The sequence below is a fragment of the Phalacrocorax carbo genome, chromosome 30 (genome assembly GCF_963921805.1).
Source record: "Phalacrocorax carbo chromosome 30, bPhaCar2.1, whole genome shotgun sequence".
NCBI classification, from domain to species: domain Eukaryota; kingdom Metazoa; phylum Chordata; class Aves; order Suliformes; family Phalacrocoracidae; genus Phalacrocorax; species Phalacrocorax carbo.
Genome location: NC_087542.1, coordinates 1015497 through 1033632, shown reverse-complemented (window position 1 = coordinate 1033632; position 18136 = coordinate 1015497). Strand labels below are relative to the sequence as shown.

The 18136-nt window shown below is 67.8% G+C and overlaps 1 protein-coding gene across 4 annotated transcripts; it reads right to left on the bottom strand.

Moving 5' to 3' along the window:
* Positions 1–4190: 4190 nt before the first annotated feature.
* On the bottom strand, positions 4191–17673 carry MAP2K7 (mitogen-activated protein kinase kinase 7). 4 transcript variants are annotated; one of them, XM_064437132.1, is made up of 12 exons: positions 17492–17673; positions 15777–15824; positions 12999–13140; positions 11137–11203; positions 10945–11058; positions 10720–10839; positions 8831–8938; positions 8572–8724; positions 7646–7726; positions 5663–5805; positions 5519–5564; positions 4191–4470 (listed from the first exon to the last, which is right to left on the bottom strand). In XM_064437132.1, the coding sequence occupies exons 1-12, from the start codon at positions 17613–17615 to the stop codon at positions 4333–4335; spliced, it is 1284 nt and encodes a 427-aa protein (XP_064293202.1). In that variant the 5' UTR covers positions 17616–17673; the 3' UTR covers positions 4191–4332. The 4 variants fall into 4 exon arrangements, with proteins under 4 accessions (XP_064293202.1, XP_064293201.1, XP_064293203.1 ...); XM_064437131.1 differs by having other exon boundaries at positions 8572–8751; positions 17492–17671; XM_064437133.1 differs by lacking the exon at positions 15777–15824 and having other exon boundaries at positions 8572–8751; positions 17492–17669.
* Between the last annotated feature and the right edge of the window lie 463 nt (positions 17674–18136).

Below are 18136 nucleotides of genomic sequence, written 5' to 3'. Positions count from 1 at the left end.
TATCCCCCCCGTGTCCCCAGTGTCCCCACCTCCACCCCCCGTGTCCCCCTCCCCCCCCCCAGTGTCCCCCCCGTGTCCCCAGTGTCCCCCTCCCCCCCCCACTATCCCCCCCGTGTCCCCAGTGTCCCCACCTCCACCCCCCGTGTCCCCCTCCCCCCCCCCAGTGTCCCCCCCGTGTCCCCAGTGTCCCCCTCCCCCCCCCACTATCCCCCCCGTGTCCCCAGTGTCCCCACCTCCACCCCCCGTGTCCCCCTCCCCCCCCCCCAGTGTCCCCCCCGTGTCCCCAGTGTCACCCGGTGTGTGTGTCCCCATCGCCAGCGTCACCCGTCCCCACCCCCACGATCCCCCCCCAACCCCAGTGTCCCCCCCCCATCCCCAGAGTCACCCCCGGGTCCCCAGTGTCCCCCCCCATCCCCAGAGTCACCCCCGGGTCCCCAGTGTCCCCCCCCATCCCCAGAGTCACGCCCGGGTCCCCAGTGTCCCCCCCCCCATCCCCAGTCACCCCCGGGCCCCCAGTGTCCCCCCCCCCCATCCCCAGAGTCACCCCCGGGTCCCCAGTGTCCCCCCCCCCCATCCCCAGAGTCACCCCCGGGTCCCCAGTGTCCCCCCCCCATCCCCAGAGTCACCCCCGGGTCCCCAGTGTCCCCCCCCCATCCCCAGAGTCACCCCCGGGTCCCCAGTGTTCCCCCCCCATCCCCAGAGTCACCCCCGGGTCCCCAGTGTCCCCCCCCCATCCCCAGAGTCACCCCCGGGTCCCCAGTGTTCCCCCCCCATCCCCAGAGTCACCCCCGGCCCCCCAGTGTCCCCCCCCCCCCATCCCCAGAGTCACCCCCGGCCCCCCAGTGTCCCCCCCCCCCCCCATCCCCAGAGTCACCCCCGGCCCCCCAGTGTCCGTCCCCCCCCCATCCCCAGAGTCACCCCCGGCCCCCCAGTGTCCCCCCCCCCCCATCCCCAGAGTCACCCCCGGGCCCCCAGTGTTCCCCCCCGTGCCCCCCATGTCCCCCCACCCCCCCCGTGCCCCCCCCGACGCCCCCCAGAGCCTGACGCCGACGCGGCCCCTCGGGTTCCACATGCGCATTTATAATAATAATAATAATAATAATAATTAATAATAACGACGATATCGAGGGGGAGCCGCCGCCCGCGCCCACAATGCACTAAAACTGCACCTGCCGCCACCCGGGGGGACACGCGGACACACGGACACGGGGACACACGGACACGGGGACACACGGACACGGGGACACCCGGACACGTCCCCAGCCCTGATTGTCGCTGCGTGGCCTCGCACCGCCCCCCCCACCCCCCCACCCCCGCCGAGGGGCTCCTGCCGCGTCCCCGCGTGTCAGCGTCCCCGTGACGTCCCTCCGTGTCGCATCTGTGACGTGTCCCCACGGCGTGTCCCCGCTCAGTGTCCTGCTCCGTGTCCCCACGGCGTGTCACCATCATGTCCCCGCTCCGTGTCCTGCTCCGTGTCCCCATGGCGTGTCACCATCCGTGTCCCCGCTCCGTGTCCTGCTCCGTGTCCCCATGGCGTGTCACCATCCGTGTCCCCACGGCATGTCCCTGCTCCGTGTCCCCATGGCGTGTCACCATCCGTGTCCTGCTCCGTGTCCCCATGGCGTGTCACCATCCGTGTCCTGCTCCGTGTCCCCACGGCATGTCCCTGCTCCGTGTCCCCATGGCGTGTCACCATCCGTGTCCTGCTCCGTGTCCCCATGGCGTGTCACCATCCGTGTCCTGCTCCGTGTCCCCACGGCATGTCCCTGCTCCGTGTCCCCATGGCGTGTCACCATCCGTGTCCTGCTCCGTGTCCCCGCTCCGTGTCCCCACGGCGTGTCCCCGCTCCGTGTCCCGCTCCATGTCCCCATGGCGTGTCACCATCCGTGTCCTGCTCCGTGTCCCCACGGCGTGTCACCATCTGTGTCCCCGGTCCACGTCCCTGCTCCGTGTCCCCACTCTGTGTCCCACTCCATGTCCCCATGGCGTGTCACCATCTGTGTCCCCGGTCCATGTCCCTGCTCCGTGTCCCCACGGCGTGTCACCATCCGTGTCCTGCTCCGTGTCCCCACGGTGTCCCTCTGCGCCGTCCCTCGTGCCACGTCGTCACCCCTCCGTGCCACGTCCCCCCGCTGCCGCGTCGCCTCCGCGTCACCTCTCGGTCCCTCCGCGTCACGTCCCCGCGTCACCGTCCCCACGCGCCGCCCGCGTGTCACGTCCTCGCGCCGCCTCCGCGTCCCCGCGTCCCCGTGTCACGTCCCCGCGTCACCTCCTCGTGCCGCGTCCCCGTGTCACCTCCTCGCGTGCCGCGTCCCCGCGCCATGTCCCCGTGTGACGGGCCCGAGCCGTGTCCTCGTGTCACGTGCCCGTGTGCCGTGTCCCCAGGCCACGTGCCTGTGCCGTGTCCCCGTGTCACGTGCCCGTGTCACGTCCCTGTGTCACGTCCCCGTGCGTGTCCTCAGGTCACGTCCTTGTGTGTCACATCCTGGCATGTCATGTCCCCGTGCCATGTCCCCGTGCCATGTCCCTGTGTCATGTCCCTGTGCCGTGTCCCCGTGTCACGTGCCCGTGTCACGTGCCCATGTGCTGTGTCCCCAGGCCACATGCCTGTGCCGTGTCCCCGTGCGTGTCCTCAGGCCACGTCCTTGTGTGTCACATCCTGGTGTGTCACGTCCCCGTGCCGTGTCCCCGTGTCACATCCCCATGTCACGTCCCCGTGTCACATCCCTGTGTCACATCCCCATGCGTGTCCTCGTGTCACCTCGTGTCACATCCCTGTGTCACGTCCCAGCAGCGTGTCCCCATGTCATGTCCCCGTGCCGTGTCCCCGTGCCGTGTCCCCGTGTCACCTCCTTGTGCCACGTCCCCGTGTCACACGCCCGTATCATGTCCTTGTGTGTCACGTGTGTCCCCGTGTGTCACGTGTGTCCCCGGGGCTGGGGACGGCGGGGGAGGCACGGGCCACGGGGGAGGGGGACACGGAGGGGACACGGAGGGGACACGGGCGTCCCCCGGCCCCGGCCCCATAAGGGGGGTGGGGGCGGCAGGAGGGGACACGCCAGGACACGCCGGGACACGCCGGGAGGCACCGGGATGCACGAGGACACGAGGTGCTGGGTTCCAGCAGGACGTGTCGTGACATACTGGGACACGTGGGGACACGTCACGATGTCCCAGGACACGCTGTGACACGCGGGGACACGCCAGGACACGCCAAGTGGCACCGTGACACGCTGGGACATGCCATGGGTGTCCGTGTGGCTGCCGGGGCACGCGGTGGCTGTCATGGATGTCATGGCCACCCGTGGGTGTCACGGCCCCGGTGGGTGACACGGGTGGGTGTCACAGGCCCGGCGGGTGACACGGGTGGGTGACAGGGCCCCGGCGGGTGACACAGGCCCAACAGGTGACACAGGTGGGTGACACAGGCCCAGTGGGTGACACGGGTGGGTGTCACAGGCCCAGTGGGTGACACAGGTGGGTGACACAGGCCCGGTGGGTGACACGGGTGGGTGACACAGGCCCGGCGGTGACACGGGCGGGTGTCACAGGCCCGGTGGGTGACACGGGTGGGTGTCACAGGCCTGGTGGGTGACACGGGTGGGTGACACAGGCCCGGTGGGTGACACGGGTGGGTGACACGGGCGGGTGTCACAGGCCCGGCGGTGACACGGGCGGGTGTCACAGGCCCGGTGGGTGACACGGGCGGGTGTCACAGGCCCGGCGGTGACACGGGCGGGTGTCACAGGCCCAGTGGGTGACACGGGTGGGTGACACAGGCCCGGCGGTGACACGGGCGGGTGTCACAGGCCCGGTGGGTGACACAGGTGGGTGTCACAGGCCCGGCAGGTGACACGGGCGGGTGTCACAGGCCCGGCGGGTGTCACAGGCCCGGCGGGTGACACAGGCCCGGCGGGTGACACAGGCCTGGCGGGTGACACGGGCGGGTGACACGGGCCCGGCGGGTGACACAGGTGGGTGTCACGGGCCTGGCAGGTGACACGGGCGGGTGTCACAGGCCCGGCGGGTGACACAGGCCCGGCGGGTGACACAGGTGGGTGTCACAGGCCCGGCGGGTGACACGGGCGGGCGACACGGGCCCGGCAGGTGACACAGGTGGGTGTCACAGGCCCGGCGGGTGACACAGGTGGGTGTCACGGGCCCGGCGGTGACACGGGCCAGGTGACACGGGCCCGGCGGGTGACACGGGCCAGGTGACACGGGCCCGGCGGGTGACACAGGTGGGTGTCACGGGCCCGGCGGGTGACACGGGCGGGCGACACGGGCCCGGCGGGTGACACAGGTGGGTGACACGGGCGGGCGACACGGGCGCTACCTGGTGAAGAAGGGCAGGTGGTGCTGGCTGAGGGCGGCGCCGGTGCGAGGGGACTCTGTCCTGGCCATGACGTCCTTGAACCAGGAGGCCACGTCCACCTCCAGCGTCTCGTAGCGCTTGATGAAGTTGTGCTCCTGCGGGAGGGAGGGGCGAGCGGTGGGACACGGGGACACACGGACACGGGGGGGACCCGGGGACAGGGGCGGAGACGTGGGGGCCCAGGGAGGAGGGACACGGGCACCAGGACGCGGTACGGGGACATGGGTGGGGCTGGGGGCGTGGGGACACAGGCACAGGGACGTGGGGACACAAGGACACGGGCACCAGGACACGGGTGGGGACACAGGGATGTGGGGACACAAGGACACGGGCACCAGGACACGGGTGGGGACACAGGGACAGGGACGTGGGGACACAAGGACACGGGCACCAGGACACGGGTGGGGGGACACAGGGACAGGGACGTGGGGACACAAGGACACAGGCACCAGGACACGGGTGGGGACACAAGGACACGGGTGGGGACACAAGGACACTGGCACCAGGACACGGGTGGGGGGACACAGGGACAGGGACGTGGGGACACAAGGACACGGGCACCAGGACACGGGTGGGGGGACACAGGGACAGGGACGTGGGGACACAAGGACACGGGCACCAGGACACGGGTGGGGACACAAGGACAGGGACGTGGGGACACAAGGACACGGGCACCAGGACACGGGTGGGGACACAGGGACAGGGACGTGGGGACACAAGGACACGGGCACCAGGACACGGGTGGGGACACAGGGACAGGGATGTGGGGACACAAGGACACGGGCACCAGGACACGGGTGGGGACACAGGGACACGGATGTGGGGACACAAGGACACGGGCACCAGGACACGGGTGGGGACACAGGGACAGGGACGTGGGGACACAAGGACACGGGCACCAGGACACGGGTGGGGACACAGGGACAGGGACGTGGGGACACGGACACAGGGGGCACGGGCGGGGGGACACAGACACGGGTGTGGGGACACGCGCGGACAGCGGGACACGGACACACGGACACTCGTGTGGAGACACGCGGGGGGACGGCGACAGGGAGGCTGCGGCCCCCCCCGGGGACGGCAGCCCCCCGCCCGCCGGGGCAGGGGACACGCGTGACGGGGACACGCGTGACGGGGACTCACCAGTAACTTGTTGTACTTTGGTCTCTTCCTGTGGTCCTTGGTGAGGCTGCGGGGGAGGGGAGGGGGCGTCAGCAGCGCGGGGACACCCCGGGGACACCCCGGGGACGCGCCCCCCGCCCGGGGGAGGGGCGGCTTGTCACCCACCAGTCCCTGACGAAGGCCTGGAAGTCCCCGGAGAAGCCCATGGCGGGGGGCAGCAGCGGGGGATCCTCCTGCAGCACCTTCGTCAGCACCTCGAAATCCGTCTTGCAGTTCTGGTAGGGGAACTGCCCCGTGGCCAGCTCCACCTGCGGGGACACCGGTGTCACCGGGAGGGGGGACACCGGGGCTCACGGGGCGCCGCGGCGAGGTACGGGGACGGGCTGGGGACCCCGGGACACGCTGGGGACATGGTGGGGACCTGGGGACACGTTGGGGGCCCGGGGACATGCTGGGGACATGGTGGGAGCCGGGGACACGCTGAGGACGTGGTGGGGACCTGGGGACACGTTGGGGACGTGGTGGGGACCTGGGGACACGTTGGGGGCCCAGGGACATGGTGGGGACCTGGGGACACACTGGGGACATGGTGGGAGCCGGGGGTGTGCTGGAGACATGGTGGGAACCTGGGGACACGTTTGGGGGCCCGGGGACATGTTGGGGACCTGGGGACACGTTGGGGGCCCGGGGACATGTTGGGGACATGGTGGGAACCTGGGGACACGTTTGGGGGCCCGGGGACATGTTGGGGACCTGGGGACACGTTGGGGGCCCGGGGACATGTTGGGGACATGGTGGGAGCCGGGGACACGCTGAGGACGTGGTGGGGACCTGGGGACACGTTGGGGACACGGTGGGAGCCAGGGGTGTGCTGGGGACATGTTGGGAGCCAGGGGCGTGCTGGGGACACACTGGGGACATGGTGGGGACCTGGGGACACACTGGGGACACGGTGGGAGCCAGGGGTGTGCTGGGGACATGTTGGGGACCTGGGGACACGTTAGGGACCCAGGGACATGTTGGGGACACGTTGGGGACCAGGGGACACGTTGGGGGCCCGGGGCCATGCTGGGAACATGGTGGGGACCTGGGGACACGTTGGGGACACGGTGGGAGCCAGGGGTGTGCTGGGGACACGTTGGGGGCCCGGGGACATGCTGGGGACATGTTGGGGACCTGGGGACACACTGGGGACATGGTGGGAGCCGGGGGTGTGCTGGGGACATGGTGGGGACCTGGGGACACGTTGGGGGCCCGGGGACATGTTGGGGACACGTTGGGGGCCCAGGGACATGTTGGGGACATGGTGGGACCCGGGGACATGCTGGGAACATGGTGGGGACCTGGGGACACACTGGGGACACGGTGGGAGCCAGGGGTGTGCTGGGGACATGGTGAGGACCTGGGGACACGTTGGGGGCCCAGGGACATGTTGGGAGCCAGGGGCGTGCTGGGGCCACGCTGGGGACATGGTGGGACCCGGGGACATGGTGGGACCCGGGGACATGGTGGGGACATGGTGGGGACCTGGGGACACACTGGGGACATGGTGGGAGCCAGGGGTGTGCTGGGGACATGGTGGGGACCTGGGGACATGCTGGGGACCCGGGGACACGTTGGGGGCCCAGGGACACGTTGGGGACATCTTGGGGACCTGGGGACAGGTTGGGGACATGGTGGGAGCCAGGGGCATGCTGGGGACATGGTGGGGACCTGGGGACACGGTGGGGACCCGGAACGCCCTGGGGACAACGATGGGGACAATGTTGAGGACCCAGGGACATGCTGGGGACCTGGGGATGTGCTGGGGACCCAGTGGGGACCTAGTGGGGACACGGGGACGATGTGGGCATGTCCTGGGGACACAGTTGGGAGCTGGGGACACAGTGGGGACACGTCAGGGACACTGCGGGGACGCAGGGACATGTTGGGGACGCTGTGGGGAGCTGCGGATGTGTCGGGGACGCTGAGGGGAGCCCAGGACGTGCTGGGGACGCCGTGGGGACGTGTCGGGGCTGCTGGGACACCATGGGGACATGGGGACATGTCGGGGACGTGTAGGGGACACGGGGACGCCGCGGGGACGCCGTGGGGACGCCGCGGGGACGCCGCGGGGACGCCGCGGGGACAGTCAGGGCCGCGGCTCACCAGGGAGATGCCGAGGCTCCAGACGTCGGCGCGGATGTCGTAGTCGGGCTTGGTGGGGTCGGGGGGGTCGATGCGCTCGGGCTGGGGGAGACGGGGGGGCTGTGGGGCACCGGGGGGGGGCCAGGACCCCCAGCACCCACCCCCCGAGGGACCCACAACTCCCACCTCTGGGGTACAGCACCCACAGCACCCCTGTCTGGGGGGCAGCACCCATGGTCCTGGAGGACCCATGGAACCTCCAGCACCCACCTCTGGGGTACAGCACCCACAGCCCCAGAGACCCCCAGCGCCAACCTCTGGGGGGCAGCACCCACAGCCCCAGAGACCCCCAGCGCCCACCTCTGGGGGGCAGCACCCACAGCCCTGGGGGACCCCCCAGCACCCCCGTCTGGGGGGCAGCACCCACACCCCCAGGACACCCCCAGCACCCACCTCTGGGGGGCAGCACCCCCAGCCCCAGGGAACCCCCAACACCCACCTTGGGGGCGCAGCACCCACAGCCCCAGGGGAACCCCCAGCCCCAGGGGACCCCCAGCACCCACCTCGGGGGTACAGCACCCCCAGCCCCAGGGAACCCCCAGCACCCACCTCGGGGGTACAGCACCCCCAGCCCCAGGGAACCCCCAGCACCCACCTCGGGGGCGCAGCACCCACAGCCCCAGGGGAACCCCCAGCCCCAGGGAACCCCCAGCACCCACCTCGGGGGTACAGCACCCCCAGCCCCAGGGAACCCCCAGCACCCACCTCGGGGGTACAGCACCCCCAGCCCCAGGGGACCCATGGCACCCACGGTCCTGGGGGACCCCCAGCCCCCCCAATCCTGGAACCGCAGATCCCAGCGGGACCTGCCGCCGCCCGCCCCCCCCGCAGCAGCCCGAGCCCAGGGGGCCCCCTCCCCGTCCCCCGCAGCACCCATGGGTGCTTACGGCCATGTAGGCGGCGCAGCCGGCGCTGCGGGTCTTGGCCTTGGAGTCGACGAGGCGGCCGCTGATGCCGAAGTCGCAGAGCTTGACCTGCCCCCGCTCGTCCAAGAGGATGTTGGAGGGTTTGACGTCGCGGTGGATCACCCCGTGCTTCTCCTTCAGGTAGAAGAGGGCCTTCACGATCTGTGGGGAGGGGTGTCAGCGGCGGCGGCCCCCCCACGGCCCCCCCACGGCCCCCCCCGAGCGCCCCCTCCCCGCTCACCGCCACCGTCATCTTGCCCAGGATGCGCTCGGGGATGGGGCCTTGGATGCGCTTCTTGAGCTTCTCGGCGCAGGTGCCCATCAGCTCCATGGCGATGAAGACGTCGGTCTGGGGAGGAAGAGGAGGAGGTCGGGGGGAGGGGCTGGTGGGTGTGGGGGGGGATCGGGGGGGACCACGCAGAGGGAGGGGCAGGGCCGGGGCCGGACCCCGACCGTGGGGCAGCCTGGGCTCGGGTCCAGGCCCTATGGAGGGACCTATGGCCACGCCCTATGGCGGGGCCCTATGGCCACAGCCACACCCTATGGCGGGGCCCTACGGCAATGGCCAGACCCTATGGCGGGGCCCTACGGCAATGGCCAGGCCCTATGGCGGGGCCCTATGGCAATGGCCAGGCCCTATGGCGGGGCCCTACGGCAATGGCCAGGCCCTATGGCGGGGCCCTATGGCCACAGCCACACCCTATGGAGGGGCCCTATGGCAATGGGCAGGCCCTATGGAGGGGGCCTATGGCAATGGCCAGGCCCTATGGAGGGGGCCTATGGCAATGGGCAGGCCCTATGGAGGGGCCCTATGGCAATGGCCAGGCCCTATGGAGGGGGCCTATGGCAATGGCCAGGCCCTATGGCGGGGCCCTACGGCAATGGCCAGGCCCTATGGCGGGGCCCTATGGCCACAGCCACACCCTATGGAGGGGCCCTATGGCAATGGCCAGGCCCTATGGAGGGGGCCTATGGCAATGGCCAGGCCCTATGGAGGGGGCCTATGGCAATGGGCAGGCCCTATGGAGGGGCCCTATGGCAATGGCCACACCCTAGGGAGGGGCCCTATGGCAATGGCCACACCCTAGGGAGAGGCCCTATGCCATGGCCACACCCTAGGGAGGGGCCCTATGGCAATGGCCACACCCTAGGGAGGGGCCCTACGGCAATGGCCAGGCCCTAGGGAGGGGCCCTATGGCCACGGCCGGGCCCTATGGCCACACCCAGGCCTTATCACCATGTCGACCCCAGGGGGGCCTTATGGCCATGTCCAGACCCTACGGCCACATCCAGACCCTATGGACGGGCCCTATGGCCACATCCAGACTCTGGAGGGGACCCATGGCCACATGCAGACACTATGGCAGGTCCCTATAGCCACATGCAGACCCTATGGAGGCCCCTATAGCCACATCCAGACCCTATAGCCACATCCAGACCCTATGGAGGCCCCTATAGCCACATCCAGACCCTGGAGAGGACCCATGGCCACATGCAGACACTATGGCAGGTCCCTATAGCCACATCCAGACCCTATGGAGGCCCCTATGGCCCCTATAGCCACATCCAGACCCTGGAGAGGACCCATGGCCACATGCAGACACTATGGCAGGTCCCTATAGCCACATCCAGACCCTATGGAGGCCCCTATAGCCACATCCAGACCCTGGAGGGGACCCATGGCCACATGCAGACCCTATGGCAGGTCCCTATAGCCACATCCAGACCCTAGGGAGGCCCCTATAGCCACATCCAGACCCTATGGAGGCCCCTATAGCCACATCCAGACCCTATGGAGGCCCCTATAGCCACATCCAGACCCTATGGAGGGGACCCATGGCCACACGCAGGCCCTATGGCAGGTCCCTATAGCCACATCCAGACCCTATGGAGGGCCCTATAGCCACATCCAGACCCTGGAGGGGACCCATGGCCACACGCAGGCCTTATGGCAGGCCCCATAGCCACATGCAGACCCTATGGAGGCCCCTATAGCCACATCCAGACCCGGAGGGGACCCATGGGCACACACAGACCCTCCGGCCGCGTCCCGCCCCTCCCCTCTGGCAGCCCCTCGGGTGCAGCGGGCCCTATGGCGGGCCCCACGGCCGGCCCCACGGCGGGGCTCACGTTGGTGATGAAGGTGCCGAAGCACTGGACGATGTAGGGGCAGTCGTGGCTCTTGAGCACCACGTCCAGGTCCATCAGGATGCGCTTGTTCTCCTCCCGGTTCCCCGAGCGCCGCATTTGCTGGGGGGGGGGAGGAAGAAAAGAGGCGGGGGGGGGGTGTCGGTTAGCGCCGGGTGCTGGTGGGGGGGGGTCACGGTATCGGGGGGGGCGCGGGGGGGTCCCCACCTTGACGGCGATGACGTGGCCCGTCTTGCGGAAGCGCATCTTCCAGACCTGCCCGCAGGTGCCGCTGCCGATCTCCCCCAGGTTCTCCAGGTCGTTGATCTCCGCCTGGTAGCGCTGGGGGGGCGCGGGGTCAAGGTCAGGGTCAAGGTCAGGGTCAGGGTCCCCCCCCCGACGCCCCCCCCCCACGCTCACCTGCCCCCCCACAGTGAGGTACCCCGTCTGCTTCATGATCTCCTGCAGCTTCTGGTCGATCTCGATGCTGGGGAGAAGAAAGGGGGTGCCCGGCCAATCAGCAGGGGGCAAAGGGGGTGCCCAGCCAATCAGCAGGGGGCAAAGGGGGGCGCCCAGCCAATCAGCAGGGGGCAAAGGGGGCGCCCGGCCAATCAGCAGGGGGCAAAGGGGGCGCCCGGCCAATCAGCAGGGGGCAAAGGGGGCGCCCGGCCAATCAGCAGGGGGCAAAGGGGGGCACCCGGCCAATCAGCAGGGGGCAAAGGGGGGCACCCGGCCAATCAGCAGGGGGCAAAGGGGGGCGCCCGGCCAATCAGCAGGGGGCAAAGGGGGTGCCCAGCCAATCAGCAGGGGGCAAAGGGGGTGCCCGGCCAATCAGCAGGGGGCAAAGGGGGGCGCCCGGCCAATCAGCAGGGGGCAAAGGGGGGCGCCCGGCCAATCAGCAGGGGGCAAAGGGGGGCGCCCGGCCAATCAGCAGGGGGCAAAGGGGGGCGCCCGGCCAATCAGCAGGGGGCAAAGGGGGGCGCCCGGCCAACCAGCAGGGGGCAAAGGGGGGGCGCCCAGCCAATCAGCAGGGGGCAAAGGGGGGCGCCCAGCCAACCAGCACAGGGGACACACCCCCACACAACTGGCCAATCAGCATATAGAGCAGGGGGTGCCTGGCCAGTCAGTATGGGGATACCTGGCCAATCAGCATATTTGGGGAGAAGCGTGGCCAATCAGCACACAGGGGAATGAGGGGTATGCCCAGCTGGCCAATCAGCACACAGGGAGGGTGCCCATGTGGCCAATCAGCAAAGGGAAAGGTCTCCAGGCCAATCAGCACTGACAGGGACATGTCGAATTGGCCAATCAACATCCACGTGCTTCTTGGACCCCTGGCCAATCAGCACAAGGAACTTGCCTCTTGCCTGGCCAATCAGCATGCGTGGAATTACAGATACCCAGCCAATCAGCACACAGGGAATCCTGTCTGCCTGGCCAATCAGCACACGCTGCTTCCTCTACACCCAGCCAACCAGTGCATGGGAATCTCCCACATGGCCAATCGGCACCCACAGTAGCTTAAATCTCCGGCCAATCAGCAGCCAGAGCCTCCTGCACAGCTGGCCAATCAGCACATGCGGTTTCCTAGGCACCTGGCCAATGAGCAACTGGGGCTTCCTGCACATCTGGCCAATCAGCACACGTAGCTCGCCAACCTGGCTGGCCAATCAGCACCCACGGTGCCCTATCTACCTAGCCAATCAGCACCCACAGTCCTTTGGCGCTCTGGCCAATCAGCTCCCGCGGGCTCCTGCACACCTGGCCAATCCACACGAGCAGAGCTCCTGCCTGAGCAGCCAATGAGCTGATGCGCTACCCTGAACGTCTGACCAATCAGCACCTAGGGGCTCTTGCTTATCTGGCCAATCAGTGCTTGTGACCCTCCCCCCAGAGCTCTGCCCAATCAGCTCACATGATCCACCAGACCCCTGGCCAATCAGCACACGTGAGCCACTAGACCCTTGGCCAATCAGAGTAGGTGATCCCCCAGAACTCTGGCCAATCAGCACACACGATCCCCTGACCCCTGGCCAATCAGCTCACACGATCCCCCGGAGCCCTGGCCAATCAGTTCACACGATCCCCCAGACCCCTGGCCAATCAGCTCACACGATTCCTCCAGCCATCTAGCCAACCAGCCCACACAGTCCCCCACCCGCTCAGCCAATCACAGCGCAGCAGACCCCCCAGGCGGGCGGCCAACCGGGAGGGGGCGGGCTCTCGGGGGCAGCCAATGGGGCGCGGGGCGGGGCGTGGGGCGGGGCGGGGGGCGGGCTCACCTCTCCACGCTGCGGGGCACCAGGAAGGGCGGCTGGGGCAGCCCCAGCATGTTGCGGGGGCGGGCGGGGGGCGGCGGGTGCTGGGCCCCCTCGGGGGGCGCGGCCCGGCCCCCCCCGTCGCTCACCAGCGGCAGCTGCAGAGCTGGGGGAGAGAGACCCCGTCAGCCCCCCCAAATGGGGGGGAGACCCCCAGAGCCCCCCCAGACCGAGGTGGGGGGGAGAGACCCCCACAGCCCCCCCAAATGGAGGGGGGAGGGGGGAGAGACCCCCACAGCCCCCCCAAACCGAGGGGGAGGGGGAAGAGACGCCATCAGCCCCCCTAAATGGAAGGGGAGACCCCCACAGCCCCCCCAAACCGAGGGGGAGGGGGGAGAGATGCCATCAGCCCCCCCAAATTGAGGGGGGAGAGACCCCCACAGCCCCCCCAAACCTGGGGGGGGGAGAGAGACCCTGTCAGCCCCCCCAAATGGAGGGGGAAGACACCCACAGGCCCCCCAAACATGGGGAGGGGGTGGCGAGACCCCCACAGCTGTCCCCAAATGGGGGGGGGGGGGCGGGGCAGAGTGACCCCGTCAGCCCTCCCCAGAACATCCCCCCCCACCCCCAGCCCCCTCGAGAGTGGGGGGAGCCCCCCCAACCCACACACAGCACCCCAGGGTGACCTGGCTTGGGGGGGGCCCCCAAGCCCCCCACCCCCCCCGCAGGGCGCTGCCCCGCCCGGCTCCTCCTGCTTCTTTTGCCCTTTTCTGCCCCGTTTTACCCCATTTCAGCTCAACCCCCTTTTTGCCCGTTCCTGCCCCATTTTGCCCATTTCTGTCCTGTTTTGCTCATTCCCACCCCATTTTAGCTGAGCATCATTTTGCCCGTTCCCGCCCCATTTTGGCTCATTTTGCCCATTTTGCCTGTTTCTGCCCCATTTTGCCTGTTTCTGCCCCATTTTGCCTCAACCACATTTCACCTGTTTCTGCCCCATTTTGCCCAGTCCCGCCCCATTTCAGCTCAGCCCCATTTTGCCCAATCCCACCCCGTTTTGGTTCAGCCCTATTTTGCTCATTTCTGCCCCATTTTGCCCGTTCCTGCCCCATTCGGCTCAGCCCCATTTTGCCCGTTCCTGCCCCATTTTGCCCAATCCCACCCCGTTTTGGTTCAGCCCCATTTTGCCCGTTCCTGCCCCATTTGGCTCAGCCCCATTTTGCCCAATCCCACCCCGTTTTGGTTCAGCCCCATTTTGCCCATTTCTGCCCCATTTTGCCCAATCCCACCCCGTTTTGGTTCAGCCCCATTTTGCCCAATCCCACCCCGTTTTGGTTCAGCCCCATTTTGCCCAATCCCACCCCATTTTGGTTCAGCCCCATTTTGCCCGTTTCTGCCCCATTTTGCCTGTTCCTGCCCCATTCGGCTCAGCCCCATTTTGCCCGTTCCTGCCCCATTTGGCTCAGCCCAATTTTGCCTGCTCCTGCCCCATTTTGCCCAATCCCACCCCGTTTTGGTTCAGCCCCATTTTGCCCGTTCCTGCCCCATTTTGCCCAATCCCACCCCATTTTGGTTCAGCCCCATTTTGCCCAATCCCACCCCGTTTTGGTTCAGCCCCATTTTGCCCGTTCCTGCCCCATTTTGCCTGCTCCTGCCCCATTTTGCCCAATCCCACCCCGTTTTGGTTCAGCCCCATTTTGCCCAATCCCACCCCATTTTGGTTCAGGCCCATTTTGCCCGTTTCTGCCCCATTTTGCCTGTTCCTGCCCCATTCGGCTCAGCCCCATTTTGCCCGTTCCTGCCCCATTTTGCCTGTTCCTGCCCCATTCGGCTCAGCCCCATTTTGCCCGTTCCTGCCCCATTTTGCCTGTTCCTGCCCCATTCGGCTCAGCCCCATTTTGCCCGTTCCTGCCCCATTTTGCCTGCTCCTGCCCCATTTTGCCCAATCCCACCCCGTTTTGGTTCAGCCCCATTTTGCCCAATCCCACCCCATTTTGGTTCAGGCCCATTTTGCCCGTTTCTGCCCCATTTTGCCCGTTCCTGCCCCATTCGGCTCAGCCCCATTTTGCCCCATTTTGCCCGTTCCTGCCCCATTCGGCTCAGCCCCATTTTGCCCGTTCCTGCCCCATTCGGCTCAGCCCCATTTTGCCCCATTTTGCCCGTTCCTGCCCCATTCGGCTCAGCCCCATTTTGCCCGTTCCTGCCCCATTCGGCTCAGCCCCATTTTGCCCATTCCTGCCCCATTTTACCCCATTTTGCCCCTTCCCTCCCGCCTCGGCCCCGTTTCAGCCCCGTCTCAGCCCATTCCCCCCCGCCCCACGCCCACCCCCCCAGTCCCGCCCCCCACTTTTCGGCGCGGCCCCGCTCCATGCCGTGCCGCGGCCGCATGCGCCGCGGGGCCGGGCCATGCACCCCGCGGGGGCCGGGCCGGGGGGGGCCACACTCCATGCGACAGGCAGGACAGCCACGGGGGGGGGGGGGACACACACACGGGGACATTCGGGGGGGCACGGGGACATTCGGGGTGGGGGGTGGGGGGCACACACATGGCGGGGGGCGGGGGGGAGCGGGGAGAAGCCGACGGGGACAAGCTGCTCCGCTGAGTGGGGAAACTGAGGCACGGGCGGGTTTAGGTTGTGCTGGGGGGGGGTGGTGGGGGCCCAGCCTGCTTTGGAGGGGGGATATGGGACATGGGGATGTCCCGGGGGGGGACACAGGGTGGGGGTCAGCGGGGGGGACACGGGGGGAGCGTTAGAAGTGGGGGGATGCAGGAGAAACCCAAGCGGCGGCGAGATGTGGTGGTACCTGCTCGCTGGGACGGAGCGGGAGCGGGGCTTAGGGTGATGACGATAACTGGAGTGGTGGGGGGTTTTTTGGGTGGGGGGGGGGATGGGGGGGGGGCGAAGGGAGGGGGAGAGAAAAGAAAATAAAAAAAAAAACGGGGAGAAAAAGGGGAAAAAATAATAAAAAGAAAGAAAAACACCATAAATCACAATAGGAACAAACTCAAGGCATCGTGGGGGGTAATGAGGGGGGGTCAGAATGAACTTAAATTGGGGGGGGGGAAGGGGGTGAGGGGGGTTGGGGTGGGGGGAAAGGGGGTTGGGGGGGCTGCCTGGCAGCTCCGGACACCCCCGGCCCGGAAAATGCCTTTATTTTTTTAATAATCCTGTGAAATTGTAGGGAAATGCTGGAAAATCCTCGCCTGGTGGTTGTGGGGCGCTGTGGGGCGCTGTGGGGCGCTGAGGGGCCCCATCCCCCCCACCCCCCCCCCCCAAATAAAGGTCCTACCTGGTGGGGGGGGGTGTCCGGCCCCCCCCCCAAAGCAGCTCCTCGGGGTGCTAATTGCGGTGGTGACACCCCCCCCGTGCCCCCAAATGCCTCCAGGAACCCCCAAACTCCTGCGCTAGTTCCAGTAGTTCCCAGTACAGCCCCATTTCGCCCAGTAAAGCCCTCGCGCCCCCCAGACCCACCTCAGCTGCCCCCAAATAGCCCCAATCTGAGCCCAAACGCCCCCCTCGCCCCCCCATTTTGCCTAATACGGCCCCAATGGCCCCCCCGATATCGCTACAGTCCCTCAATGACAACCCAGGGTCCCCCAAGACCCCTAAACCCAGCCTCAACCCCTCTCATACCCCTAAACCAGCCTCATCTGCCCCCAAGAGCACCCCAAGACCCCTAAACCCAGCCTCAACCCCTCTCATACCCCTAAACCAGCCTCATCTGCCCCCAAGACCCATAAAACCAGGCTCAACTGCCCCCAAGAGCACCCCAAGACCCCTAAACCCAGCCTCAACCCCTCTCATACCCCTAAAACCAGCCTCATCTGCCCCCAAGAGCACCCCAAGACCCCTAAACCCAGCCTCAACCCCTCTCATACCCCTAAACCAGCCTCATCTGCCCCCAAGACCCATAAAACCAGGCTCAACTGCCCCCAAGAGCACCCCAAGACCCCTAAAACCAGCCTCAACTTCCCGCAAGAGCCCCCAGTACCCCTAAACCCGTCCAAATTGCCCCCAAGACGCCCCCCAAGACCCCTAAAACCAGACTCAACCCATCTCATACCCCTAAACCAGCCTCAACAGCCCCCAAGAGCCCCACAGTACCCCCAAACCAGCCTCAACTACCACCAAGAACCCCCCAATATCCCTAAAACCAGCCTTAACTGTCCCCAAGAGCACTCAGTACCCCTAAACCATCCCAGACTGCCCCCAACACCCCTAAACTGTCCCCCAATACTCCTGAAGCTACCAGAACTACCGTCCGTACCCTGAAGACCACCTCAGCCGCCCCCGACACCCCTAAAACAGCCCCACCCCCCACCCAAAAGAGCCTCCTAATTCCCCTCCGCTGCCCCCCCCACCCCCCGAGCCCCTAAAGCCGCCCCCAGACCCCTTTAATAAGGCCCCGGCGATGAGGGTGCCCCTAACCCAACCCCCCCCCGCCGCCAATCGCCTCAGCCGCCCCCGCCCGGGCCTGGGCCCGGTTTTACCCCTCCCCTCCCCCCGGCTGCGCCTTACTAGGCCGGGCCCGGGCAGGACTGATGTCGAGGTTAAGGTCGATCCGGCGGCGGGCCTCGCGGTTCTCCTGCTTGAGCTTCGCCTCCAGGCGGGAGAGCTTCTGCTCCAGCGAGGACGCCGCCATCTTCCCCCCGCAGCCAGCGCCGCCGCCGCGCAGCCAGAATGCACAAACACCGCACGGCGCATGCGCGGCCTGGCCCCGCCGGGCCACCGTCCGCCCAGCGCACGCCCCGAAGGTTTTAAGACCGCCGCCGGCCACCGTCTCGCCCGCCCTTACCCGGTGGGAGCTTCGGGGAGGGAAGGACGCATGCGCGGCGCTCGCTTTTTGTTGGGGGCGGGACACACGCCACCTGGCGTGCGGGAGGGTGAGCGCATGCGTAAGGAGTCCCCCGCCCCCCCCCCCCCCCCGGGGTCCCCCACCTTGGGGACCCCCCTAGAAGCCCACCCCCCCCACCCCAGACCACTCCCTTCCCTATAAGACCCCCAAACACCGCCCCCCTCCCAGAGTTGCCTTATGGGGGGGGGGGGGGGGGCGGGCAGAAAGAGGCCAGGAACCCCCTTAAATGGGGGGGGGTGGTGGTGTGTGTGTGCATCACCCCCCAAAGGACCCCCAGCCCCCTCAAAGGGTCCCAGGCTCCCCTCAAA